Source organism: Epinephelus lanceolatus, chromosome 22 (assembly GCF_041903045.1).
Source record: "Epinephelus lanceolatus isolate andai-2023 chromosome 22, ASM4190304v1, whole genome shotgun sequence".
In the NCBI taxonomy this organism is placed as follows: Eukaryota; Metazoa; Chordata; class Actinopteri; order Perciformes; family Serranidae; genus Epinephelus; species Epinephelus lanceolatus.
Genome location: NC_135755.1, coordinates 16,136,719 through 16,164,360, shown reverse-complemented (window position 1 = coordinate 16,164,360; position 27,642 = coordinate 16,136,719). Strand labels below are relative to the sequence as shown.

The 27,642-nt window shown below is 38.7% G+C and overlaps 3 protein-coding genes across 7 annotated transcripts in view; 2 read left to right on the top strand and 1 right to left on the bottom strand.

The window, feature by feature from the left end:
* LOC117246287 (Fc receptor-like protein 5) overlaps positions 1 to 27,642 on the top strand; it is a 120,200-nt gene that overhangs the window by 72,437 nt on the left and 20,121 nt on the right. The gene's annotated exons all lie outside the window — the stretch shown is intronic.
* LOC117246468 (uncharacterized) lies at positions 199 to 7,045 on the top strand. 2 transcript variants are annotated; one of them, XM_078164622.1, is made up of 7 exons: positions 199 to 545; positions 1,907 to 1,963; positions 2,301 to 2,363; positions 2,462 to 2,521; positions 4,529 to 4,591; positions 4,887 to 4,952; positions 5,090 to 7,045. In XM_078164622.1, the coding sequence occupies exons 1-7, from the start codon at positions 356 to 358 to the stop codon at positions 5,095 to 5,097; spliced, it is 507 nt and encodes a 168-aa protein (XP_078020748.1). In that variant the 5' UTR covers positions 199 to 355; the 3' UTR covers positions 5,098 to 7,045. The 2 variants fall into 2 exon arrangements, with proteins under 2 accessions (XP_078020748.1, XP_078020749.1); XM_078164623.1 differs by lacking the exon at positions 1,907 to 1,963 and having other exon boundaries at positions 203 to 545.
* LOC117250629 (Fc receptor-like protein 5) lies at positions 9,108 to 25,722 on the bottom strand. The gene is made up of 17 exons (XM_078164620.1): positions 25,505 to 25,722; positions 24,939 to 25,029; positions 24,796 to 24,831; positions 24,375 to 24,644; positions 19,840 to 20,094; positions 19,083 to 19,376; positions 18,670 to 18,945; positions 18,189 to 18,491; positions 16,739 to 17,017; positions 12,443 to 12,706; positions 11,041 to 11,160; positions 10,907 to 10,922; positions 10,718 to 10,806; positions 10,310 to 10,360; positions 10,146 to 10,202; positions 9,956 to 10,021; positions 9,108 to 9,362 (listed from the first exon to the last, which is right to left on the bottom strand). The coding sequence occupies exons 2-17, from the start codon at positions 24,973 to 24,975 to the stop codon at positions 9,355 to 9,357; spliced, it is 2,421 nt and encodes an 806-aa protein (XP_078020746.1). The 5' UTR covers positions 24,976 to 25,029; positions 25,505 to 25,722; the 3' UTR covers positions 9,108 to 9,354.

Sequence of the window (27,642 nt, the reverse complement as noted above, 5' to 3'; positions counted from 1 at the left end):
TCTGAGTTTCAGCAATCCAGTTTTTGGATTTGGGAGAGTTGTTTATGTTTAGTAATATTTCTGGACTGTCTGAAACCGTAGGAATGACGTAGGGATTTTTAAAATGGGTGTACTTCCCCTTTAAAATGTAGACATAGACCCACAGGGCCATGTAGAACTGAACTTACAGTTCAACTGAATTTCAGTTGAACTGTAATATACTGTAATAACATACAGATGTAATGTGTGGTTTTCAGAAACATACAATGCCAACGTATTTTCTTGCGATTGGGTTGTCTGATCTCATGACAGAATGGCAGTCTGACAACTTAAAATACAAAACCATCTAACAACAAATGTCTTTATTTACAGATTCATGCTTTATCAGGTTGGTACATTATCTTATTTTGATTATAACAGGAAATACATGCCATGTTCCTCTGTAAATTTACTTTCTACATGTTGTAGGCCAGTTCAGTCTGAGAGCACCAATCGGGGCTCTGCTACAGGTCACATGGTCAGCCAGAATGAGGCTCAACAGAATGAAGATCCCTCTCCTCTCCGTGGTAAGGACACATCTTGATTTGAGACACACGTTTTAAAGACACATTTTAAAAACATTTAAGGATGTTTAATTATGGTATCATGCAGTGAAAATAGACGCTCATCTCTATGAATCAATTAAAGGCTCTGAAGACACTGAAAATGGTACAGTATACACCGATCAGCCAAAATATTAAAACCACTGGGAGGTGAAGTGAAAAACATTGATCATCTTGTTACAATGCAGTGTTCTGCTTGGAAACTTTGGCTCCTCACATTCATGTGGATACCATTTGACACGCTTTGGAGTCTGGCACTGGGGCGTTGGCGGTGGATCCTTTGAGACCTGTCAGTTGTGAGGTGGGGTTCTGGCACGTCCCACAGATGCTCAATCAGATTTGGATCTGGGGAATTTGGAGGCCCTGTTGATGCCTTGCACTCTTTGTCATGTTATTTAGTAACACTGCAAAAATGTCCTATCACATTTAGGTGAAAACATTTTAGACATGAGCTTTTCTTTTGCTTAAAATTTGGCTGCTGGTGCACTTTGATTTTCACTGATAATATTTATTTGAATACGTCAGGATGTCCAGCTACAAGAATGATCAAAACAAGATCAAATTACTCAAATAAGTTATTAATTTGATATCTTATTTCTAGATGATATAACATCAACCCCAAATAAGATCCGATTGTTAATTAAGACAGGTAAGTTACACTTACCTGAATTAAGTCTTGACAGCCTTGTGTAGTGAGCACGAGATAATCCAGTTCATACTCAGAGCAAATCACACTAGAATTGAAACCTAAATATAAGAAGATTATACCATTTACTTAGACATAGAGTTGTCCCAGTGTCAGTAAGAAATGCAGTAACTGCATGATTTAAAGCTGTTTCACACCAAGCACTGATTTTTATCTGAAAAATTTCCATGGAAATTTATAAAAACTGATCTTTGTAACAATGAGTGGGGACAAAAACTATTCAGCAGATCTCAATTTCAGCAGAAGTTTGCTTGCAAAAAGATGTTTGACCAGTGAAATCCTTTGTTCCAAATGATGTAAGACCTTCAGGTCAGAGCTAGCTTGCTGCCAAAATAGAGAATGTCTTCTTACTTTGTTCTTGGCTTCAACCAGGGTAAGATGAAGATGCTAATGTAGCTGTTATGCGCTTGCTGTCGTTATATGATGGTCATTGTCCGAAACAACCCGAAGCCCACTGCTTATTTTGTGTGGAATAATGCTCTGCAGATAATTCACACCAGCCTGGTGTGAATAGCTGTCATTCAGATTTTTGCATCGCACTTGTGCAAAATGGCTTTTCAGGGGATTAATTGTGAGTGACTGATGCAGAACTCAAAAAATGTGTATTTTTCACACACAGCTGAATCTCAGGATGTCACCTATTCATTGATTGAACTTAAAAACTCTGGAAAGAAGGGTGAGTACTCCAGACGAGATATGTGTTCTGGGTCTGCCCCTGGGCCTCCTACCAATGGGACGTGCTCGCAACACCTCTAACGGGAGGCGCCCAGGAAGCATCCAGATCAGATGCCCAAACCCACTCAACTGACTACTACTCCGAGCTCCTTCCGGATGTCTGTGCTCCTCACCCTATCTCTAAGGCTGAGCCCAGCCACCCCACTGAGGAAACTCATTTCGGCTGCTTATATCCGTGATCTCATGCTTTCTGTCATGAAAAGTCATTTACAATGTAGCATAATCATGGAAACAACTGGGTGTTCCCTCTGAACTATCAACGTATTTGTATTTTTTAGATACAGCTGAATCCCAGGATGTCACCTATTCATCGATTGAACTTAAAAACTTTGGAAGGAAGGGTGAGTACTCCAGATACACAGAATAACTAGAATATAGTTTATGTTTTGTCCTGAAGTGAAATATTTTATTTAATGGATTAATGTGATCATTTTAACAGGGAAACGCCATGAACCAGAGGAGAGTTGTCTTTACTCTGATGTGAATATAGGAACTGCAGGTCAGTCATTTACAACAGTCATGCTCAGAGTTTGTACTGAAATGTGTCCTATCATTATACTGGAGGTAACAACAGGTCAGCAGCTCAATTTATCCAAGTCACCATGGGTAGTTACTACTAACTACCACTGGGTGTCACCAGAGTTTTAAATTGTTAAATGTTCAGCACATCTATGACCTTTTAAACTCTGGCATATTTTTAAGTTTATGTTAAGTTTATGTTTTTCATATTTAGTACATGTATATCAATAAGTATTGTGTGTCATTTCTGTATAACACACTTCCATCTCACAGATGTGGCAATAACTGAATTGTGCTGTTACACATTATGAAATACTGTGGATTCTACATGGAAATTCCTCCTCCACTTTCTCCTTTTTTCCTTAATGAGGTTGCACCATAGTACAGACATACAGAGAGCTGTGTTCATTACTGACATGGTTATTTTGTCTTTTGATGTGTTGTAAAATTTGTGCTGCCAGTTTCTTCTTTCTCCAAAATTATGGTTTATTGTTATTATTTTATTTGTATTGTTTGATTTGGCCTTACTAAATCACAGCATCAAAGGATTTATTTGGTCATTTTTGCCTTTATTTATTGTCGGGATGCACCGATTTTGAAGTTGTAGGCCTATATTTAAAATGACAATTTATTCGGTAGCCGATATCAGTATTTTTATATTGCTGTTTATTTTGTTTTTGTTGTTATTTATTCCCCCTCTTTGTGCCAGGGAAATAAAGAAATCTACACTATAAAAAAAAAAACTTTTTAAGAAATATTCAATCAAACAAAATTATGACACAACCATTGACATAACCTTTTATATGAAAAATGTATTTATGTGTAATATATATCATAATTCCCTCTGTAACATCTATTTTATGTTACTTTGCAAATAACAAATTTCATGTTCTTTTCAAGTTTTAAATGACAAAACTACATTTTACAAGATTATAATCAACGTATCATGAGAATATTATAATTTACCTTCGTCCCATACTCGTTTTTACTGAATTGAGCTCAAACGCATCACAGTATAACTCAGTGCAGCCTCCGTGAGGTGTTGCTCATCTCTCGCTGGTTTTAACATGGATTATCTGTCCCTACATACATTTTCTCCCAGGCTGGGTCGCTGGGGCAGTAGGCCAAGCAAAGCACCCCAGACGACGACGTCCCTCTCCCCAGTGACGCTTTACAGCTCCTCCTCCTCCCCCCCAAAGTGTTAGCAGGCCAGATGAGATACGTGTTCTGGGTCTGCCCCGGGGCCTCTTACTAGTGGAGCATGCCGAAACACCTCTAACTGGAGGCGCCCAGGAGGCATCCTGATCAGATGCCCAAATCTCCTCAACTGACCCCTTTAAACGCAAAGGAGCAGCGGCTCTACTCTGAGCTCCTTACCTTATCTCTAAGGCTGAGCCCTGCCACCCTTCAGAGGAAACTCATTTTGGCTGCTTGTATCCGCGATCTAATTTTTTCGGTCATGATTAGTTGTTCATGATGTAGCGTTATGGAAAGAATTGGGTGCTTCCTCTGAAGCGTTGATAGTAACATTACTGCATCATTTCATGCTGAAGGTGTCCTGAGGAAGATCTCTGTTCATGCTTAACAAGTTTTCTATTGTTCCGTGGGTGCCGGGAGTAAGATTCCCAGAGCCCATTTGCCAAACAGTCATTGTATTATTCTTGCACCTGCTTAGTGATTTAGGTTTTTGGCTGCTAATTTCAAACCTTGCTTTTTAGCTTGTGCAAAACTGATGCCACTGCAAAGGACTCGGCCTGTTTGGGGTGCACAATCTACTTAGTGAGCTAGAGGTCACCCCAGCACTAAAGGGTTTTGAACCAGACCAAACTTAAAGAAGGCCAGCTTAAAAACAAAAGATACATTAACTGAAAAAAACCTCCACACATTTCTTTTATTTCCATTCTACCTGTCCATTCATCCATTTAGCTGTACGACACAGAATATGTCAGCTGAGCAAACAAATCCTGAAATCTAGCTTGTGTTTTAGATGATAATGTGACGTATGCCCAAGTCACCCAGCACAACAAAGGTAAAGCCAAGAAAAACAAAGGTGAGGAAAGTCTGCGTTCACCTTCAGTTGTTATTGCCCAACATGTTGGTCTTGTGCAGAGAGCAGTGTACACTATGCAGTATGAGTTTAGTCTGTTTAAAGTCATAGATGTTTATATTATCTATTTTCTATATTTCTTATTAAGCTTCTTATTAGTAATGCACATTTCATTTATTTTTTACATGTATGCATGGTTTGAGAACTGTTTACTGTAAACATGAGTAAATTCTGTAAAAACATTATTACGCTACATACTGTACATATTATTAATTAAACTGAACCTCTCCATTTATAGGAAAATCAACTGTGCCAGCAACTGATGAAGCTGTTTATTCTGAAATTAAACCAGGAACCGCTCTTGGTAATAATGCACCACATGATGTGCACACTTAAATGATTATTCAGCAGAGTTAAATGGATATAAGTCAGATTAATATGTCAGAGAGCACTACTGCATCTTGAATAATGATTTGTTTTGTTGTTTTGCTTCTCTTCCAGGTCTGTAAGGAGAGGTCATTCTTCATTTTCATATTTTTTATCCTGTTGGGGGTTGCGGGGAGGCTGGAGCCTATCCCAGCTGACATTGGGCGAGAGGCAGGGTACACCCTGGACAGGTCACCAGACTACCACAGGGCTGACACATAGAGACAGACAACCAGTCACACTCACATTCACACCTACGGACAATTTAGAGTCACCAGTTAACCTGCATGTCTTTGGACTGTGGGAGGAAGCTGGAGTACCTGGAGAAAACCCACGCTAACACAGGGAGAACATGCAAACTCCACACAGAAGGGCTCCCCCACCTCAGGTTCAAACCCTCCACCCTGGAACCTTTTTGCTGTGAGGCAACAGGGCCAACCACTGCATCACCGTGCCGCCTGTATAAAAATGCTCTCAAGCATTTTAGAAAATTATTGTGGGCACACTGCTATCCACATATTACACATGCTCAGTATTTTGTGCAGTTAATTTGTTGGTAGATAAAAAAATCCCATCATTCCATTCACAATTAGTACATCTCCAGTGAAACGTGATCCCATCAGCTGCTTTACCTTGTGCACTGTAATTTAGTCCTTTTTGCGTCTTCTTACATTGTTGGCTGCTGCTTTTGAATTGTTTTTGCTTTTGCATGTTTCCGGATGGTTCTGGTAATCCATGGTTTCTGGTTGTGGAATAATTTCACCGTCCACACATCCTGGCCTCAACAAGACAGCCGCATGGTCACTCCTCCCGAAGACGGTCGGCAGTGATCCACAGCAGGATCGGGACAGCAGCTCACAGTCCCACTGACACACCAGTCCTTGTTCACCATGGAACACACGCCTCCTCTCCTTATCTTGCCTGAGTCCTCTGCTCCGTCACAATTGGCGTACAGAATAAGAGTCACCTGGTGAAATGGCGCTGTCAGGGATCAACCAAGTTTTGGTGAACATCCTGATATCCTGTTGAAAACTGATGCGTCACAGAGGTCGTCCAGTTTATTTCCAGCATCTGTACAATGGCTAGCAGGATGCTAGTTCGGCTGGCGCTCATTCTCCATCTTTTCCTCAATGTTTACTGATGTTTACATTTGAGAACCTTGACCTGGCTAGCTAGCGGAGGAGAGTTCACAGACTGGTGAGTCGATGCTCATCATCCTGATGAGAGACTCAAAGCCACACGCCATCATCGTCCAAAGCCAACCACAAAAAGCACCACCAACACGCTGACAGAGAGGCGACTGTGCTTAACTTGTGGATTTAATTAGTCTGAGCACGAGCACAAGACTATTGATGCTTATTCTCATTTAATATTAATGCACTGCATTATCTTTATTTTGTACAGTCATTTTGTCATTTGTTTTTTTGTATGAAACTTTGAATCCAATCTATTCCAAAGAGCAGCACAAGTATATTTGAGCTTCTGATAGTGCAGCTTCAAAGTCAGTATCTTTTATAGAGTTAGATAAGATAGATCCAGTATGGTCATTAAAAATTATTTTAATATACAGTATGTAAACAATTTGCTATCAAGCAACATATCTCATTACATGTACATGTTTGCCTTTTGTCTTAAAAGTATATTTATAACTGCTGTACATATTTTATTTTCACCTTAATGGATTTGATATTTTTTGTTTTTAGTTATTATTGTTATTTTAGCATTCTGTGTATCAATAAAGTTAAAAGCTAATTTATTTATTAATTTATTAACTGGACTTCTGAACTGGATAAAGATCCCATATTAGCCGTCTGACACTATCAATCTTGGCAAAAGTCATAAAGTGGACTTGGTGTTGGTTTTCAGGAACTATTTCTTTGGTTAAAAGAGTTCCAACCAGAACTGTTCGGTGATCTGTGGATTATCTAGAGTTACTGAGACATCTGCTCAGCAAAGACATGTTGCTGTGTGGCTCCATTTATTCAAATTCAGTTCACCTACAGTACAGGCCAAAAGTTTGGACACACCTTCTCATTCAATGCATTTTCTTTATTTTCATGACTATTTACATCGTAGATTCTCACTGAAGGCATCAAAACTATGAATGAACACATGTGGAGTTATGTACTTAACAAAAAAAGGTGAAATAACTGAAAACATGTTTTATATTCTAGTTTCTTCAAAATAGCCACCCTTTGCTCTGATTACTGCTTTGCACACTCTTGGCATTCTCTCGATGAGCTTCAAGAGGTAGTCACCTGAAATGGTTTTCCAACAGTCTTGAAGGAGTTCCCAGAGGTGTTTAGCACTTGTTGGCCCCATTGCCTTCACTCTGCGGTCCAGCTCACCCCAAACCATCTCGATTGGGTTCAGGTCCGGTGACTGTGGAGGCCAGGTCATCTGCCGCAGCACTCCATCACTCTCCTTCTTGGTCAAATAGCCCTTACACAGCCTGGAGGTGTGTTTGGGGTCATTGTCCTGTTGAAAAATAAATGATCGTCCAACTAAACGCAAACCGGATGGGATGGCATGTCGCTGCAGGATGCTGTGGTAGCCATGCTGGTTCAGTGTGCCTTCAATTTTGAATAAATCCTCAACAGTGTCACCAGCAAAACACCCCCACACCATCACACCTCCTCCTCCATGCTTCACAGTGGGAACCAGGCATGTGGAATCCATCCGTTCACCTTTTCTGCGTCTCACAAAGACATGGCGGTTGGAACCAAAGATCTCAAATTTGGACTCATCAGACCAAAGCACAGATTTCCACTGGTCTAATGTCCATTCCTTGTGTTTCTTGGCCCAAACAAATCTCTTCTGCTTGTTGCCTCTCCTTAGCAGTGGTTTCCTAGCAGCTATTTGACCATGAAGGCCTGATTGGCGCAGTCTCCTCTTAACAGTTGTTCTAGAGATGGGTCTGCTGCTAGAACTCTGTGTGGCATTCATCTGGTCTCTGATCTGAGCTGCTGTTAACTTGCAATTTCTGAGGCTGGTGACTCGGATGAACTTATCCTCAGAAGCAGAGGTGAGTCTTGGTCTTCCTTTCCTGGGTCGGTCCTCATGTGTGCCAGTTTGGTTGTAGCGCTTGATGGTTTTTGCGACTCCACTTGGGGACACATTTAAAGTTTTTGCAATTTTCCGGACTGACTGACCTTTATTTCTTAAAGTAATGATGGCCACTCGTTTTTCTTTAGTTAGCTGATTGGTTCTTGCCATAATATGAATTTTAACAGTTGTCCAATAGAGCTGTCGGCTGTGTATTAACCTGACTTCTGCACAACACAACTGATGGTCCCAACCCCATTGATAAAGCAAGAAATTCCACTAATTAACCCTGATAAGGCACACCTGTGAAGTGGAAACCATTTCAAGTGACTACCTCTTGAAGCTCATCGAGAGAATGCCAAGAGTGTGCAAAGCAGTAATCAGAGCAAAGGGTGGCTATTTTGAAGAAACTAGAATATAAAACATGTTTTCAGTTATTTCACCTTTTTTTGTTAAGTACATAACTCCACATGTGTTCATTCTTAGTTTTGATGCCTTCAGTGAGAATCTACAGTGTAAATAGTCATGAAAATAAAGAAAACGCATTGAATGAGAAGGTGTGTCCAAATTTTTGGCCTGTACTGTATATGTATAGTTCTTCACAGAAATAAGTGAAATGCTATAGGCCTACTGTGTATCTTTTTTTAGAAAAAAAGTTGTCTTACACCCCTTAAAATCAAGAAGGCCTACAAACCCACTGTGAAGCTTTGGTGACCCTAAGTGGGTGTCAGGACTCCAAGCTTGGAAACCTGTGACCTAGAGAACAGCATAAACTTGAAGCTCATGTTTGATGAGAGAGATCTGAAACGTATCAAAAGCAGTGTGTAGATTTTCCATGGCCTGATTAAGAGAAGAGCCGCTGACACATAAAAGCATGTCATCTGCATAAAAATGTGCAAGTTTTTAGATTTCTATCAAAGAAACATACGTCTAACAAAAGCATGACTTTACTGGATCACTACAATCAGAGAGAAGATGGAAGAATAAATAAACTGCTTATGTACAGGAAATCATGCAAGAACAACTAAAAACACTGCTGATAGCAAACTACTGGAACAAAAGTTTATTGATACAAGAAATGGTCAACCATACTTTTAACAATACAGAAGCTTAAGACCCACATAATCATTTTCTTTAAATGACCTGCCATTAGTTTAACTGTACAGAATAATGTCTGATATTTGCATAGCGGAGCTGCACACAATAATTAAATAAAAATAGCAAATACTGTTTAAACACTGATGTAGTTATTCATGTTGTCATCCATTCTGCTGGTTTTGTCGATGCAGATCTCTCTATTGATCTGGATGAAAACCAAAAGGAAAAACAAGGTTAGGGTTATTTAAGAATTAAGGGTGCTCAATGACATTTAACTCCCATTTCTAACCCATTTAACTATCTGTATCTGTAAAATAAATCACTATAGTGACTTATCCAAAAATGCACATTGTGTTGCTGCTGTATTATTACCAAGAGCTTTCCCTGGTTTGACCTCTGAATAAACAGTTTCATCCGCTGCTACAGGACGTGATTTTCCTATGAATGTTTTGCATTAAACACTAACGCCCCGGTAAACAATCATAATGATATGTACACTGCCTTCTTTAGCAATGCATCCATACATGATCTAAAATAATCTTAGTGTACACAACAAAACACCACAGGAAATATGATACAGGTTACAGTGTTAGGAGGAATAGGTCAGTGTTTCTAAAAGTGGAGTACGGGTACCCCTAGGGGTACTGCAGGGGGTTACATGAGAGCTCTTTATGTACTGTAGGATTTGACCACTGCAGACACTGCTGACATACCTAGTGGTATGAAGTGGTATGAAAAGATTACACTGTGGCAGTACCCAGTAAAAAGTTAGAGTGAATCTGTTATACTTCACTGTACCTGTAGCTGATCTTATCTTCACATCTGAGTAAACTGCGCTCTCCTCTGGCTCCTCTGTTTTCTTCCCTATTTGAAGGATCAGATGAATGCATGAAAAGACAACTTCCTGTATGTTATTTAGGTACTGCTGGTCTACAAAGGCATCTGTAGTGTTTGATGTAATTGTCACTACATAACATAAAGGACTCACCCTTTTTAGTGACGTTTTTGAGCTCAACCACAGAATATGTGACATCGCTGGATTCACCTAAAACAGATATTTGTTTAAACTTAAGGGATTGTCAATAAATCACCTGATCATCTTATTCTAGTATATCTAACTGCTCAGTGTCAAACATAAAGTCTATACTTTACCATGTTCAGGTTCTTCAAAGCCTTTGATTGATTCATAGAGAACAGCATCGCCTACAGAGCAGTGAAAATCAAGCCAAGGTCGTACTTAAACCTTTGATCACATTATACAATATTCTACATAATTCCAAAACATAGTGATGGCCAAATGAGCCCTCTTGAACCACTGTCTTTATTTTCTGATGCCACTAGATGGCACTGTCTGTTAAACAAAGGTTTGAAAGCACACTTCATTGCAAGTCCTTCAGCCTTTATATTTAAACCAAGACTGTCATCTGGTGGGGTCAGAAAATAAAGAAACTGGTTCATGAGGCTTCATTTGGCCATCACTACCAAAACAGATAATCACATGTGAAGTACTAGTCTTAGAGTTGATGATAAATCATAAAATTAATCAGGATGAAGGCTGACCATGGAGAGGAGGAGCATATTCTTTGAGCTGAGTTTCATCCTGGTTGATCATGTGGTCTGTAGCAGGGCCCCGACTGCTGCTCTGAGACCTGGTGGGCCCAAAACATGAAGTAAATACAGTGACTTTAAAAAGAATATGCACTGTGCTACTGTCACATTCAGAATGAGAGAAGAGAATGTTGGACCGACCTCATAAAGCATGAATCTGTGGAGAAAAAAGACATCTGTTGTTACATTGTTTTGTATGGTGAATTGTTCGACTGTTACTACAGTACATGTAATCACATCAGAGTCAGTCTAACATCAGAAGTAAAAGTTCTCACCTTTTGACTTTCTGTAGAGATACAGAAACAGCAGCAGAAGAAGAATCAGTAAAACTCCACAAACCGGCCCAACAATCAACAGCACAGGAAATGGAGAGCTTCCTTCAAGCCTGGGCGCTGCTAAAATAAATAACCTATATTAATATTTACTCATATAACACTTTTCACAAATAGATTTCCCAAAGTGCTTTACATAAACACAGAGTCAAGGTCCAGTCAAGCCGAAGTAATAAAACTCCAACGGTAAGAAAACAATAACTGATATTCAAAAATGTATAAGAACATACATCAAACTGTTCTCACAAACTGTTTGTACATTTTCCTACAAAAAGTAGAAAACCACATACACAAAAATACACTTTTATAAACCCCTGATCAGATACCATACAATACAGTTCAGTTCGTTGCGCCTTTTTTTTTTCATTTCCACTGTGAAAAGTTGTGGATGGTACCAGTGGAACCGTTCTGTACTGTCCCCATTTTTGGTCCCCTCTCTGTTGGGGTACCTAGCACACAGATCTGTTACTAAAAGGTGGAGCTGTGAACACTGTAGTCCGTTGATTGGTCAATAGAGGACGGTCACTCTGCTCAGGGCTGAATTGTGGCTGGTTTTGTAACCACTCTTCATACCGTGTCAAGTTTTACATTTGTAAAATATAACTATAAAAATAAAGGATGTTGCTGTCTCTTGCAGCAGAAAAAAGGTGGAATGTTTTCTTAAAATGTTACTCAATGCATAAGTTGACGATGTGAATCAATCAGCACTGCTTAAATTGCACTGTGACAACTTTTACCATTACTTTAGTTTTTTCTGTCTCTCTTGGATGACATACATTTTAAGTAATGAGTGGATCTTCAAGCATTTAAAAATATATATATTAATTTTGACCACATTGTGTGAACTGTGTATATTCGAATCCTCACTTAGAGATAAAAAGCATCATGGAGCGTTGTTCCTGTGGGCTCCATAAACACTAAACCCCTGAGCTTGCCTGAGAAGGACTAAAGGCACAACCCCGCTATTTTTAAATATCCCATGGAGGGAGGCTCCCACTGCAGTCTGCTCTGTTTTGTTTTGTTCTGAAAATGTCACTGTGCAACCTTGTTCTGTGGACGATAAAATGAGGTGCAGGCGTTGTTCCATGTGCGAGGAAATACAGTGAGTGCTGGACAGAGCAGCAAGTGACAACAACCCCACCTACATTTAAGGGTACTGTTTGTGGTGGAAACACTTAACGGACCTAGGGTCTAGGTACCATGTCTGAAGGGTCACTTCAGTTTAAACTGTTTAAAAAAAAACAAAAGCTAAACAAAGTCAGACTAATTCAGTTATAAACTTTCTATCTTGGACCGTAACACAGCTTAAAAAAAATGCCTCTAGAAACTGTTTAATCATACTCACATTTTACTGACATCCAACTCTCTGGTGACATCCAAGTCTGCCAACCTTGTGGTGAATCTTTTCCTTTACATTTATAAAAGCCTTCATCTGACTTTGACACTGCAGAGATAGTCAGCTCCCTTCCAGTAACATTTTGGATGAGTTTGTCATTTTTATAGAAATCCACATTATAAGGAACTTTTTCTGTCCTGAATTTGCAGCCAAGAGTGACAGAATCTCCCTCAGTAACAGGATGGACAGGGCTCACCAGGATAATATCACCGTCTGTAAAAAGATTAAAGAATACAAAGATTTGGTCGCAGAGATCAGCTGGTGCAGCTTAAACAAGCTGATGTAACATCATGACAATGAATTCAATGTTTGAATTAATTTTACAGCTGCATACAGTAACTGAGAAATCCCTGTCTTACTGTAAATGTATCTTTCTGTCATCAAACCAACAAAAAGGTTATAATACTTGTTTCAGTGTTGCTCACTGATGTACTGTAATACTGTAATTTCAGTGCAGATCACCCTTAAAGGTCTGGTGTGTAGGATTTAGTGGAATCCAGCGGTGAGGTTGTCGAACTGAAACTTCTCCCTTTGACCAAGCCTATAGGAGAACTACTGTGGCCATATGTAGATATAAACAGCTCATTTTAAGGTAACAAAAACACAATGACTCTTTTTTCAGATGATAATAAACCAATTAAAACATAGTTATGAATACTATACACCATTTCTGCCAATAGATGCCCCTAAATCCTACACACTGGACCTTTAAACAAGTCCTTTCATTTCAGCTGCTGGTGACTGGGGATGTGACATTTTTTAGATAAAATGTTGACTATTTTGGAAATTACATACAGAAAATGCCAATTTACTCGAGCAGCCAACCTTCATCAGGCTGGAAAATATGGCACTATGGTGATGTACGTGGTTTAATTACAGCTATACACAAACAAAGAAAAACACATGCACATCCAAACCGGAAGAAGGGCAGGTGCTGAGCCGAAAACGATGCAAACAACAGAGAAATCAAACAGCTGGCACACTGCAGGGCTCCAATGCTCAGTCGAAATTTAGCATTCGAGCATCAGGCTCTTCATCAGACTTTTTTAAGACAAAGGGTGCCGCCATATTAACTACACACATGACGTGGTCACATGATGCAATGATGTCGTTGGTGCCATGACATCATTGCACTTGGTGCCACGACGAGGTGTTGTGGCACCAAGTGTCACGGTCAAACTTTTTCTTTTTGAATTCAGTGAGTTCTTGTTGTAGCTGTACTTTTCTATGTTCACATTCTTGTAGAAGTTGCGCCATGTCATCTTTGTCAGGAGACTTAGACAGAAGTTGATGTTTGAGTTCACTTACTTCGTCTCTGGTCTTTTTCAGCTGGGAGGACAGCTCCTGGATTGTCAGCGCCTTGAGGTCGAAGGAGCATTTATTTAAAATTTCACACCAGCGGCTGACGAATGTGTCATTGTCTCTGCCTATTATTGGGCTCTTAACAAGTCGTAGTCCCCGAGGAATTCTTTTCACTCTCATGTAATCACTGTGACGGCATGCAAAAACTGGCGCACTTCTTTTTCTTGTAACTTGTACAGTGTATGAATACCGTCCTGGTCAGCGGACCTCGTCGTGGCACAAACGACATCATTGCATCATGTGACCACGTCATGTGTGTATTTAAGATGGCAGCACCCTTTGTCTTAAAAAAGTCTGATGAAGAGCCTCACGCTCGAAACGTTACTTACCTGAATACATTTCAACTGAGCATTGGAGCCCTGCAGTGTGCGAGCTGTTTGATTTCTCTGTTAATTACAGCTATAATAATATATTAAAGCTGCAAGCAGCGATGAACGGGCCCTCGCACCTTCATGCAACTCGGGGGGTTTGGGGGGGGGGGGGGGGGGGGTGCTGGCAGGACGCCTTCTGATGCTTCAGTTCATTTCTGTCAAAGTTAGACATTGCATGCTGGAGCAACTTGGCCTATTCTTGTTAAAGTGCTGGAATGACATATTTCACATTTTGTATCACTTCCTCTTTCCACTAGGGGGAGTTGGAGTGTGCACTAATTATACATCATGTTTTTATACATAAAAACACACACCACAATATGTAACTATCAGATAAATCAAATCATAACTGTTTGATGAGACCTATTTCCTGTCACCACTAGGTGGCACTATGAGTATCAGGAAATATGGTTATGTTAATGTGTTCAGGGCAGGACTAATATGAATCATGTGAAGTTTGGTGGAGATTGGACCATTTATACCAAAGCTACAGCAATTTTGTTTTTCATGGCGAGACCTCAAGATTCAACGCTCGGCAACGGGCGCACCATTCAACATTGGGCAAATCCTGTGATAACTTTTGGTCACAACATAGTCACGCTTACATACACCAAGTTTGGAGCCAATCTGATTAAATCTGTAGGACTAGTTCGTTAATTTACAAGCCCTGGAAATGGGCAAAAATGCACAAAAGTGGCACAAGTAAATTCAAAATGGCGGACTTCCTGTTGGGTTTGGAGCATGGCTCCAAGAAGCTTTTTTGTACGTGATAGAGTGTTACAGGTGCCTACCAAGTTTCATACATGCAGGTCAAACCGGCTTTGGGGGCTGCTTAATTGAAAGATTCTAGGGGGCGCTGTTGAGCCATCTTGGTGCATCAAAGCACAAAAATCACATCAGACAATAGGATTTGCGACCTGTGATGTGTATGCCACGTTTGGTGAGTTTTCAAGCATCCCTTGTCCCTTCAAAACAACATCGTGTTTGATGGCGAACAAGGCGGCGCCACGGTGACAGCGTTTGATGAAAACTCCAAAGTTTCATTTTTAAGTATCATCAAGGTCTAAGGACTTAGACCAGCAAGTTTGAGGTGGGTCTGATTAACCTGCTAGAAGAGGGACATCAAAGAATGTATAAAGTAACTTTCTGTTGCCAGTAGATGGTGCTATGGCAGTGATTCAAAATTCCTCTGTAGATGTGTTCAGGGCTGGACTGTCATCATATGTGTGAAGTTTTGGCAAGATATTCCCACGTGGAGTCAAGTTACAGCAAAGTTTATCATCATGGCGAAACATCAAAGTTCGCCGCCAGGCCATGGCCACGCCCTTCGACGAAAACTCACAGTTTCCACAATAAAGCGTCATCAACGTCTTATGACTTTTTTCACCAAGTTTGAGATGGATCTGGTCAATTCTGTAGGGGATGTACATTAAAGTCTAAAACATGACATTTCCTGTTGCCAGTAGGGGGCGCTATATTTATCTCTGATTATTGACATGTAGATGTGTTCAGGGCGGGACTGGCATCAATCCTGTGAAGTCTGGGAAATATTGGACCATGTATGCTGGAGTTATAAACTACTTCCTGTTTAGTGGCGAGACCCCTAACTTTGACGCCATCCCACGGTCACAGGCATTGATGAAAACTCAAGCTGTTGATAACTTTTCATCTTCAAGGTCTTGGGGTGGGACACACCAAGGATTGAAGTCGATCAGATGAAATCTCTAGGACTAGTTTGTTCATTTATGACCCCTGGAAATGGCCAAAAATGCACCAAAATTGCACAGTAAATTCAAAATGGCCGACTTCCTGTTGGGTTTAGAGCATGCCTCCAAGAGGCTTTTTTGTCTGTCTCGGAGGGTTACACAAGCCTGCCAAGTTTCATACATGTAGGTTAAACTAGCTTCAGGGGCTGTTTCCTCAAACTTTTGTAGGGGGCGCTACTGAGCCATTTTTTGGAACCTGCGAACGAGACCCTTAAAATATCAAATTTTTCACCAGTTCTGATATATCTGCAAAGTTTCATGAGTTTTCGGGTATGTTAAGCCTCCCAAAAAGGCAATTCATTTGGAGGAAGAAGAATAATAATAAAAAATCCTTGCATTTCAATAGGGTCCTCGCACCGCTAGGTGCTCGGGCCCTAATTAATGTATTCACACATTAACATTCATTATTATTGGTATTTGTTGGCAGCCAATGTGGATTTTGTGGCAGTGTGCTACAGACTGGTAGAGCTTCAAAACTCTGGTACTTAAAGTATAAAATTAATGGTAGATGATTATTGCCATAAAGGTGACAATGAGCAATAAAATCCATCTGACAATATCTTGGATGATATGAAGAACCGACACTTGAATGAACTAAAGCTGATGAGCTCTTTTAAAGGTCATCAAGTTTCACTCATTTTGAAAATCAGTTTGTATAATGTTAGTCACCTTCAGATTTTCAAAACTATGTAACAGAATGTTAAAATACTCCAGAAACAAAATCTTGTAAATGAATTAAGACTCACACTGTATAGTGATGTTGACTGCATTGCTGAACTGTCCTGTTTCAGACTCACACCAGTAGACTCCACTCTGCCAGTGACTGTCCATGTTGCATCTGGATCCAGTCATGTTCCCCCAGTAAGAAGAGGAAGAAGAAGAACAGTGTCCCAGGTAGCCATCTACAGAAAACCTGCTCACTCTCCACTCAGTAGAGTTTCCCTCACAGCTCAGTGACACAGGCTCTCTGCTGAAGTGTTGCATTCTGTCAGGACTCACTGTGAGAGACGCTGCTGAATGAGAATCTAAAAACACATAAAAAGCAGACAAACAAAGAATGAAAAAAAAGGCCACACTGACAACAATCAGTTGGTTTAACTGTATTTTAATGTGTTTAAATGCTGGAGTTCAAACGCAAAGGATCACACCAATACAGGTGTATAATAAAATGTAAGTACCACAGGGAACCATTACATAAAAGCAGCAACACAAAAACAGACAAATAACCCATTACACCTAAAAGCCCTGCATTGAAGGGTTTGGGGGGCAGAAAGAAGGAAACAAACAAACATAAATAGAGCAAAGTAAGAAAGTACATCAAAATAAAAGTGGAAAAAAGAACAGAGGAAAGGGAAGCTGAAGAAATAGATGGAAGGAAAGAAGAAAAAGACAGTATCTGATGTTTTCATAGAATGTCCTTAACGGTAAGACTAGGTCCTCGTAAAGATTAAAGTTATTCACAAATCATCGTAGAGCTTCAAAGAGCTCCGAAGATGAAAAACTGTTAGGAGTAAAGCGGAGGACTTTTAAGAGACTTAAGAGTTTCTTAATCAGAGGAGAAAATGGTAGAAACACAAAGAGGTAGGAGAAATATTCTCCAAACACTGGATGACAGTGAGTTAATGAAGTGCTACAGATTAGATTGCGCAGGAATTATGTTTGTGGTTGATCTCATTCAGGGTACGCACACATTTTCCATCCAACACATTAATGCTATAACATCAGACATAAAATGATCACAATAGCAAGATATTTGAAGCACTAGAAAAATGAAGCAGTGCAGCAGTGATGACTTGAGTCTGTCTCAACCTTCCATCAGCAGAGTGATCACACTAATCAATAACAACACTTTCACAGTCAGTGGTTCATTTCATTTCCACTGGGTGTCTACACCTTGCAGGCTCAAACCAATCACATCTGTTAAAAGAATGCATCATACCTAGCAACCATGTCAATTACACCTTCTCACTAAGGTAAAAGTTCCTGTCCCTTCCTCGCTCAAAGTTGCTCTGAGAACTTTCCTAAATCACTGCTAAGCTAGGACTCCTTACTAAAAGTATTTAGGCTGTTAGGAGCTCTCTGAGAGTGTTTTCAGAATGTTGTTTAATACGGCCCTTGATGTTGGTGTGAGGGAATAGTCATAACAAGTGCATGTCTACTATTGTGTCAGCATAAAAAAACTCAAACTAAACCTACCTCCAGACCAGACAAACTTAGGTTCACTGTAATGAGTATAATACACTGGATCTCCTCTTCCAGCCCTGCACACATATCCTGCTGTGTGTGTCTGTCCATCAACAATGTAGGAATCCTGTTCAGTCCCATGGATGCTGCCAGGTATCAGCTCATAGCTGTAGGAGTTGTCTGACAGTTTGGGAACAGCCTTATACCAGAAGAACCTCCATCCTGCAGATGGATGTTCAACACTGCAGTTCAGAGTTACTGAGGCTCCAGGACTCAGCCATAATGGAGACACAGTGAGGACAAGCCGGGGTATATCTGTTGGAAAGTGATTTCAAAGAATGAAAAACATGCTATAATTTGTTGTTGGTAGATGACATCCACGACTTGTATTAAAATTCAAATATAAAGGTGCACTGTCTGAAAATACAGGGAACAATAATTTCTTTTTTACATTCAGCAAAACAAAAATGACGACTGATGACATGTGACTTACAATCAGATACTCTCAATGTGAAAGCATCACTCCACTCTGTTGAAGACTTTTCATGTTTCAGTGTGCCCATACACCTGTAGTCTCCGTTGTATGATGACATCACATTTCTAATCATGTTTTCCTTTTGTTTTTCAGGTCTGTATGAGCGGGGTGTCGTCCACTCATACTCCCACTCAGCGTCTCCTCCATCCTCAATTTCACATGTAAGTGTGATCGTCTCCAGATAGTATATCTCAGGCCAGTTGGGTCGCAGGGTCACAACAGCTCTGTTTGTAACTGTTCATGATCAAGAGGCCACAAATATAAAAATTAGAAAAGATTAAACATCAAACTCATTTTAGTGTTAGTCTTAATCCTCATTCAAAAATACACAGTGTATTATTTTCTGCATTTTATATTCCATATCATATTACCGACTGGATTACTGTACTCTGTGTAGTAAAGTGGATCTCCTCTTCCTCCTCTGCACCAGTAGAGTCCTCCCTGTGAGACACTGATTGTGTCATTTGAGAGGAAGACAACATCTTGTGTGGTCAGAGGTTCAGAGGTTTTCTTGCCTCTGTACCAGAAGTATTTCCAACATGATGATGATGATGATGATGATGATGATGATGATGATGATGATGATGATGATGGGCTCACAGAGCAAGTGAGCATCACACTGCCCCCTGGTGGAAAGTGTCTGCTCAGTCTGGCCTTTGGTTGTGCTGTTTAATTTAGACAAAGACATAAAAGTGGTCATTATTTCCCTGTGAATCAGTCCAGTTTGAAAGATAATTAAAATGAATAATATAATCTCATCCAGCATTCTTGGTGGTGCTACAACTTATTGTAGAAAATATAGAAAATAGTAAATCACTTTTAAATCAGTAATATATTATCAAGGTATCATAAACTGATGGAAATCAGTTGCAACAATGCTTCTGTTAAACATTTATTAACCACTGAAGCTGTTAACATGGATTAAATTGAGCACAAACACACTTCTAAGAATGAACGACAATTTAAACACAGCTTTCTCTTTTTCCCTTTGTTAAGTGTCCACTGTGTCTGAGATAATGCAGAGAAATCATCACTCCACTTCACTCTGGAAATGCTAAAGTACATGCCTGCTGCTCTTTATCGCAAAATGCCCTTAAATTTTGAGACTCTAGTATGAAAACTACTTACGTTCCATTTTGAGTTTTACTGGTTCAGATTCTTCGTCCTCAAATTTACACATGTAAGAGCTCCCATCTGAAATGACTTGAACTGTGTTTTCTGAAGACATCACTGACTGATGGTTTGTGTCTCTTTCAACAGGTGATCCGTCTTTGTAGAAAACAGCATTCTTCTCCTTTGTCTGAGTACGATGTCGACAGCGCAGGGTCACTGATTCTCCTTCAAACACAGTGGACGCAGGACTTTCCAGGATCACATCTTTGTCTGTGGACCACAGGTCATACCTTTTTTAGTAAATCAGATCAATTAAATAAACATGTCATTTAAAAAAAAATGTTAAAAATTATTACTGATTTATGTTGTAACCTTCTGAATTTAAAGCTACACTTGGAAACTTTCATGAAAATATTTTTGTGTCATATTTACTGAAATTATCACAATGTTCTAAAACAAGTACATGAGACAGATAATCTGAGAAATAACTCATGTCCCTGCTCCTCTTTCCACTGTCACTAATGGCAATTGCTAGAGTCGGACCACAGAGTGGCAGAAACAACCAATCAGGGCAGTTTCTAACACAGCTTTAAATTATGCCAATCACTATATGAACCTAGTGCTGGGTGATACAACAACTATGTACAATATATCGATTTATTTTCAAGCAAGATAAAAATTAAGACAACACTGTTTATATCGAAAAAGGGTCAAGTCGTGTTACATGACGCATACCTGTGTGTGTCTCTCCTCTCTCACACTCTCGGCACAGCTCCGCCTTACTCACACACTCTAGCAACACTTTTTAGAGCCGTAGCCTGACCTGCACCTCCTCAGAAACATAACTACACGTCACGGCAACGCAGACCTCCTGTCTATTACTGTAAGCTGAAACGAAGCTTTTATTTACTCTTATTTCACAGATAAGAAACAATAAATTGTGAAGACAATACAGCCTCCACAAAATAGCATTTTAAGTCTTGTGTGTGATTTATCCTGACTTCATATGAACAGAGGAAATCTCCACTAATTTATAAAATGTAAAATGCCATAGGCTTGTGCTAATAATGTTAGAATGTTGTATTTTTTGGGAAACGTGTTTAGTATAAGACAGTTGTTTTGTCAGTGAACCCTGTGAGTTGTAATGGAGCCGAATTTTGTAACATTTCCCTTGTTGTTGTTGACCCCGTTTTCATATGAATAGATAAAAGTCAGCTGGCCACAAGGCTAATTTATACAATGTTAAATGCCATAGGCTTGTGCTAATAACATTAGCATGTTGGATTTGTGGGGAAAATGTGTCCGGATAAAGACAAGTGTTTGTCTGTGAGTGCTGCGAGTTATAGTGAAGCTAATTTGTGTACTTGTGTTTGAAATTGTCGCTATTAAGCCATGTTTAATGTGTGTTTTGAATCAACTAAACTTTACAGTACTTCACAGAAACTCCGCTGACTAGTGTTTTGGAGGTGTAACTGTTGTGCAGCTGCAAATTTTCAAACGGGAATAAAATCCCTGTATTTGCATTTTATTTTGACCACAGTCTGTTTTTATCAAACTGCTTGTAGCTTTGACTTGCAAATGTTGTTGGGGTGGGTAGGTAGATAGATAGATAGAGAGCTAGATAGATAAGGCTACTTTTTATAGAAATATTTCTATTTAGCTTTTCCAGCAAGCCTCCTCACTCCTAGCTTCTCAAGATGTATTTTAGGAATTGGGACTCCCTGCGAGATGGAACACGAAGATTGATTTCCAGGTCACAAAGCGAAGGGCCGAGGAGGCACAAAATCCATAAATGGGAAATGCCTATGTCGTTTTTATTTGATTTATTTATTTCATTTATTTGCACATATGAAATAAGAAAACAGAACATAGAAGTAATATAGTCATACATAGCATGTGCAGGTGAGGTAGAAACCCATTACAGGCTTATGTTAAGAAACCTCACCTAGACAAACATAACAAAACTATGCAAAAAATAATGAAAAAAACAAATCATACACGATAACAAACAATAAACAAAAGTGGACAATTGATTATAATAAGAATAAAAATAGAAAATAACATTTTACTTCTTGAGGCAGGCAAAAACATATCACCCTATAGATGACGTTATTCAGTTATAGAATCTTTTGGTCATCAAAGCAGTTTTTAGTTTTGTCTTATATACTGACAAAGACATAGAGGCAGATAATAATTAATGATACATGTTCCACAATTGTACTCCCCTGTATCTTAATGAGTACTGTGCTCGAGATGTATTAAACTTAGGTAAATAAAGGTTATTAATTTGTCTGGTTGTGTAAAAATGGATTTGAGAATTACAAATAAAATATTTTTGAAAGATATTTGGCAATTTTGTACCCATGAATTTCACTTTGTAGATAAAGGTGCATATTTGTAAAGTGTTGATATCATTAATAACCAAAATATTACATTTCGAGAACAGTGGAAAGGATGCATCATAAGACTTGGAAGAAGTTGCTATTCTTAAAAAACGTTTTTGCAGCAGTGGTATTCTGTGAAGGTATGTGGGACAGGTACTAGCCCATACAATGTTTCAGTAAGTGAGATAAGGATATATTAGGCTGTGATATAAAGTTATTATTGCAAACAAAACTAATGTGTTCTTTCCAAGACAGTTTTTCATCAATTAAGATCCCAAGAAATCTTGTGGATGTAACTTTAGTTATTCCCTCACCATCAATAGACAATTTCAGTAACTTCGGATCATAATACTTCTTCCCTGCAAATATCATAAAATTAGACTTCTTCACATTTAGTGCCAATTTATTAGTCTTAAACCATTTGGAGTATTCTAAAAGGCTACTATTAACTTCCTTAATGAGTACAGATATATTTTTATTAGATACAAGTAAATTAGTGTCATCTGCAAACAATATGGGACATAAAGTGTTTGATACTGCTGCAAGATCGTTAATATAGATAAGACACAGTAAGGGTCCCAAGATAGAGCCTTGTGGCACCCCACACTGTATCTTAGCTTTTGTGGATTCTGTACCATTAATAAATACATATTGTTTTCTATTACGAACATAATTACTAAGCCACTTCCATACAGTACCATGAAATCCATATCTGTACAATTTTGCAAGGAGAATTTCATGATCCACAACATCAAATGCTTTGGAGAGATCTACGAAAATACCACATGTAAACTCTCTCTTTTCCAGAGCAGTATGGATGTTGTCGATTAGATGCAATAAGGCCATACAGGCCGAATGATTTTTGCGAAATCCATATTGGTGCTGATAGAAAATTTTATTTAAGTTCAAATGTTTTAGGATACGGTTATACACTAACTTTTCCAAGATTTTTGAAAAGCATGGGAGAACAGAAATAGGACGGTAATTTGTAAAGGAACCTTTATCACCCATTTTAAAAATTGGTATAACCTTTGCCAGTTTAAGATCAGAGGGAACAATACCATTTTCCAAGGATGCAGTGAAAATATGTATTAATGGTTTCATTATAGAGCTTGATACCTCCTTAACAAGGGAGGCAGTAACTTCATCATGACCTGGAGAAGATTTTTTTAACTCCATTATCACATCATTAATTTCCTTATAGTCAGGAGGTTCAAAGTGATTGATAGATGGAAAGCAACCTTTTATATAATCAGTTGGTTCGTCTTGAGTTTTATCAATGTTTTTGGAAATAGAAACTCCTACATTTGCAAAGAACGCTTTAAACTTGCAAGCAATATCAAATTGATTTGTGATGGGTGTATTCCCATCAGAAAAACTAGAAAGAAAATTTGATTATTTTTTTGCCTTTTGTAATATTTGATTTAAAGCCTTCCAGGTAGCTTTGATGTTGCTTGCACAGTTCATAAACTGATCACTAAAAAACTGTTTTCTTGCAGCTCGAATAAGATGGTTGTATTTGTTTTTATACATCTTATAATTTGCTAAATTTAGGGGTGTAGGACATAATAAGAATTTTTTATAGAGTTTATTTTTATTTTTGGATGACTTTTCCAAACCAACAGTAAACCAAGCCTTATTGATATCAGAACCCACTCTTTTCTTGCAATTTACTAAAGGAAAACATTTTAAGAAAGCTGAGTTGAATGATTTCATAAATATTTGATAAGCTAAATTTGCATCACTCTCAGCATATACCCTTTCATGAGATATCTTCTTCAACATATTTTTAAACTTATATCTGTTATTTGCATTGAATATTCTATATGTTTCTGTGACAACTTTATTATTCTTTTGGTTTTCATCTGTACTGGTGCAATAGAAAATCGGAAAGTGATCTGAAATATCTGAATATAATATTCCAGCAGTTGATGTATTCAAGATTGAATTTGTGAATTCATTGTGATTGGATCGTTAAGTGTTTTATCTCCACTTTAAGGTTTCTGAATCTAAAACTAGTTTATAAACAAGATTAATATTTATACACTATGTATTAGCACTATGCCAAACAGGTTGATCATATCAACATGGCTGATAAAAAATAAATAAATAAATAAATAAATGCTTATAGTGAACTTGGTCATGGTAGTAAAACTTATCACTTACCTGATACAGTTAGAGAGACTTTATTACTTTGTTTTCTAGAATGTGCTGAGGGCTTGTGAGCACCAATGCACTGGTATTCACCACTGTGGCCTTTAGATAGAGATCGTGATGTATATCTCTTATCTGAGCCGAAGGGGAGAAATACTCGACCATCCCTGTGGATTGCGTAATACCAGTCGGTGTCTTTTCCCACCCTCATGTTACATATGAAGGTAACAGACTCTCCGGTAAATAAAGTGGACCAGTTTGGTTCAATGGTCAGCACAGCATCTAGAAACCAACATAAGATGTAAAATGTTAATGTGTTTTCTCTTGACAAAACAGAACACAGAATTAGGATGAGATGAAAAGTGATACATTTGGTGGATATTTGTCTTAAGTGAACATATAAAGAGAAAGAAATAGAGAACTATATAATTACCTTGAGCATGTCCACAGTAGAGAAGTAGACTCAGGGCTAAAATAAAGTTTGAAACTTCATCAGAGATTATCAGACTGACAGAAACTATCAAATATAAAATACACTCAGGCATTTAAAAAGTTGTATCTACTGTATGTACTCACAGAAAAGCCCCAGCCCACAGAGCAGAGTGTGTCCCATCCTCACATCCAGTACTGTTACTCAGTTACTCTGCTTCTTAGAAATGCTTTTACACTGTGTAAAGACAAAAAAAAAAAAAAGAAGCTTGCAACATATGAAGAAAAATACGGAACTGTAAAGAAACAGAAGATGCATTACATATAAATACTGGATCAGAAGTTTTCTCCAACTTCTTCTTCTGAGTTTATGTGGTTTGTACTTCCTTTCCTTTTACATGACGCTCACACAACTACACTGGTTTGACTGAGGCATATTTTTGCCCATAGGTGTATATATGTTTTATTAAATAGAAATCATCTCATAATGGAAAGAGATAAACATTTCAATTTCCTTCCTGATACAGATATGATCATCCTGTGGGCTACTGCTGCCTCTCAAAGGGTCAATAATTCTTAGTGCTACTATGACGCCTGCTGTATAAAATAGTTCAAGTCAAGAAGAATGAATGAATAATGAATGAATAAACTGCCTACCTGTCCACAGCATACAGTTTCAAGTGGACAGCTGACATTACAGGTGTCATACTCACGTCTTTAATCCATGGGTTCTCTCACCACGCTGGAAAAACTCCTTCAAAAAATGTTCATTCTTCAGCTCAAATCAAAAAGTTGAACGGCAGTACTGCAGAGAAAAGTATTCCCTCGCTCTAGTACAGAAACTTTAAATGTCGTCCCTTTATGTTGAAATTCTGGTTTCAACTTTGGTCACGACATCACCCACAGGAAGTGAACACACTCAAGCAGAACAGAAATAGTCTCATCATCGGAAGCGAACATGACGAGAGCCGAAGCCCTGCCCCCTCTGACAGTTAATTGTGTGCCAATAGCTAGGACTCATGTGAGACATTGTTTAATGCTTCAAATAACAAAAATTGATTTGTCCTGTTTAAGATAATTGTTCAAATTGTACTCTCTAGTATAGCAGCAGATGTACGTTTAGTTCAAAGGGGGACACCCCTTAATTAATAACTCCAATATGTTACTTCCAAGGCCTAGGAAAGTTCAATGAATATTTGTGAACATGAGCTGCTTCTCTCTCAAAGCTATAAATCAGTGACACAAGTCTCAAAATTGTGATGTCACCAAGTGTAAATTCTGAAACTGCTCCATAGACAATGAATGGGAGTCTGATTTTGTGGACCCACAGAATGTTTTTCTTTTTTATACTTAAATGAGGTTTATTATATTGTAGTGTTCTCAGTTGTGAGACAGAAAATGTACCCATATACTCAGAACATTCCTCTGTATCTGTGCCCTCAGTGTCATCTAGAACACCTTTACCAGTTCACTGTCTATGGAGCAGCTTCAGACTTTGTACTTTATATCAAAAATCTGAGTTTCAGCAATCCAGTTTTTGGATTTGGGAGAGTTGTTTATGTTTAGTAATATTTCTGGACTGTCTGAAACCGTAGGAATGACGTATGGATTTTTAAAATGGGTGTACTTCTCCTTTAAAATGTAGACATAGACCCACAGGGCTGTTCTGTGTCTGATATCTGCCTTTACCTTAATGCGATATAGGTGAACTGAATTTGAATAAATGGAGCCACACAGCAATATGTCTTTGCTGAGCAGATGTCTCAGTAACTCTAGATAATCCACAGATCACAGAACAGTTCTGGTTGGAACTCTTTCAACCAAAGAAATAGTTCCTGAAAACCAACACCAAGTCCACTTTATGGCTTTTGCCAAGATTGATAGTGCCAGAAGGCTAATATGGGATCTTTATCCAGTTCAGATGTCCAGTTAAAAAAATAAAAATAAATTAGCTTTTAACTTTATTGATGCATAGAATGCTAAAAAAAACAATATTAAAAACAAAAAATATCAAATCCATTAAGGGGAAAATAAAATATGTACAGCAGATATAAATATATTTTTAAGACAAAAGGAAAATATGAACATGTAATAAAATATGTTGCTTGATAGCAAATTGTTACATACTGTATATTAAAATAATTTTTAATGACCATCCTGGATCTATCTTATCTAACTCTATAAAAGATGCTGACTTTAAAGCTGCACTATAAGAAGCTCAAATATACTTGTGCTGCTCTTTGGAATAGCTTGGATTCAAAGTTTCACACAAAAAAAAATAAATGACATAATGACTGTACAAAATAAAGATAAGGCAGTGCATTAATATTAAATGAGAATAAGCATCACTAGTCTTGTGCTCGTGCTCAGACTAATTAAATCCACAAGTTAAGCACGGACGCTTCCAGTCGCCTCTCTGTCAGCGTGTTGGTGGTGCTTTTTGTGGTTGGCTTTGGACAATGATGGTGTGTGGCTGTGAGTCTGTCATCACGATGATGAGCATCAACTCACCAGTCTGTAAACTCTCCTCTGCTGGCTAGCTAGCTGCTAGCTAGCCAGGTCAAGGTTCTCAAATGTAAACATCAGTAAACATCGAGGAAAAGATGGAGAATGAGCACCAGCCGAACTAGCATCCTGCTAGCCATTGTACAGATGCTGGAAATAAACTGGACGACCTCTGTGACGCATCAGGATGTTCACCAAAACTTGGCTGATCCCTGACAGCGCCATTTCACCAGGTGACTCTTATTGTGTACACCAATTGTGACGGAGCAGAAGACTCAGGCAAGAGAAGGAGAGGAGGCGTGTCTTCTAGGGCATTAACAGAAAAGTTGATTTGTCGACGTGCCGA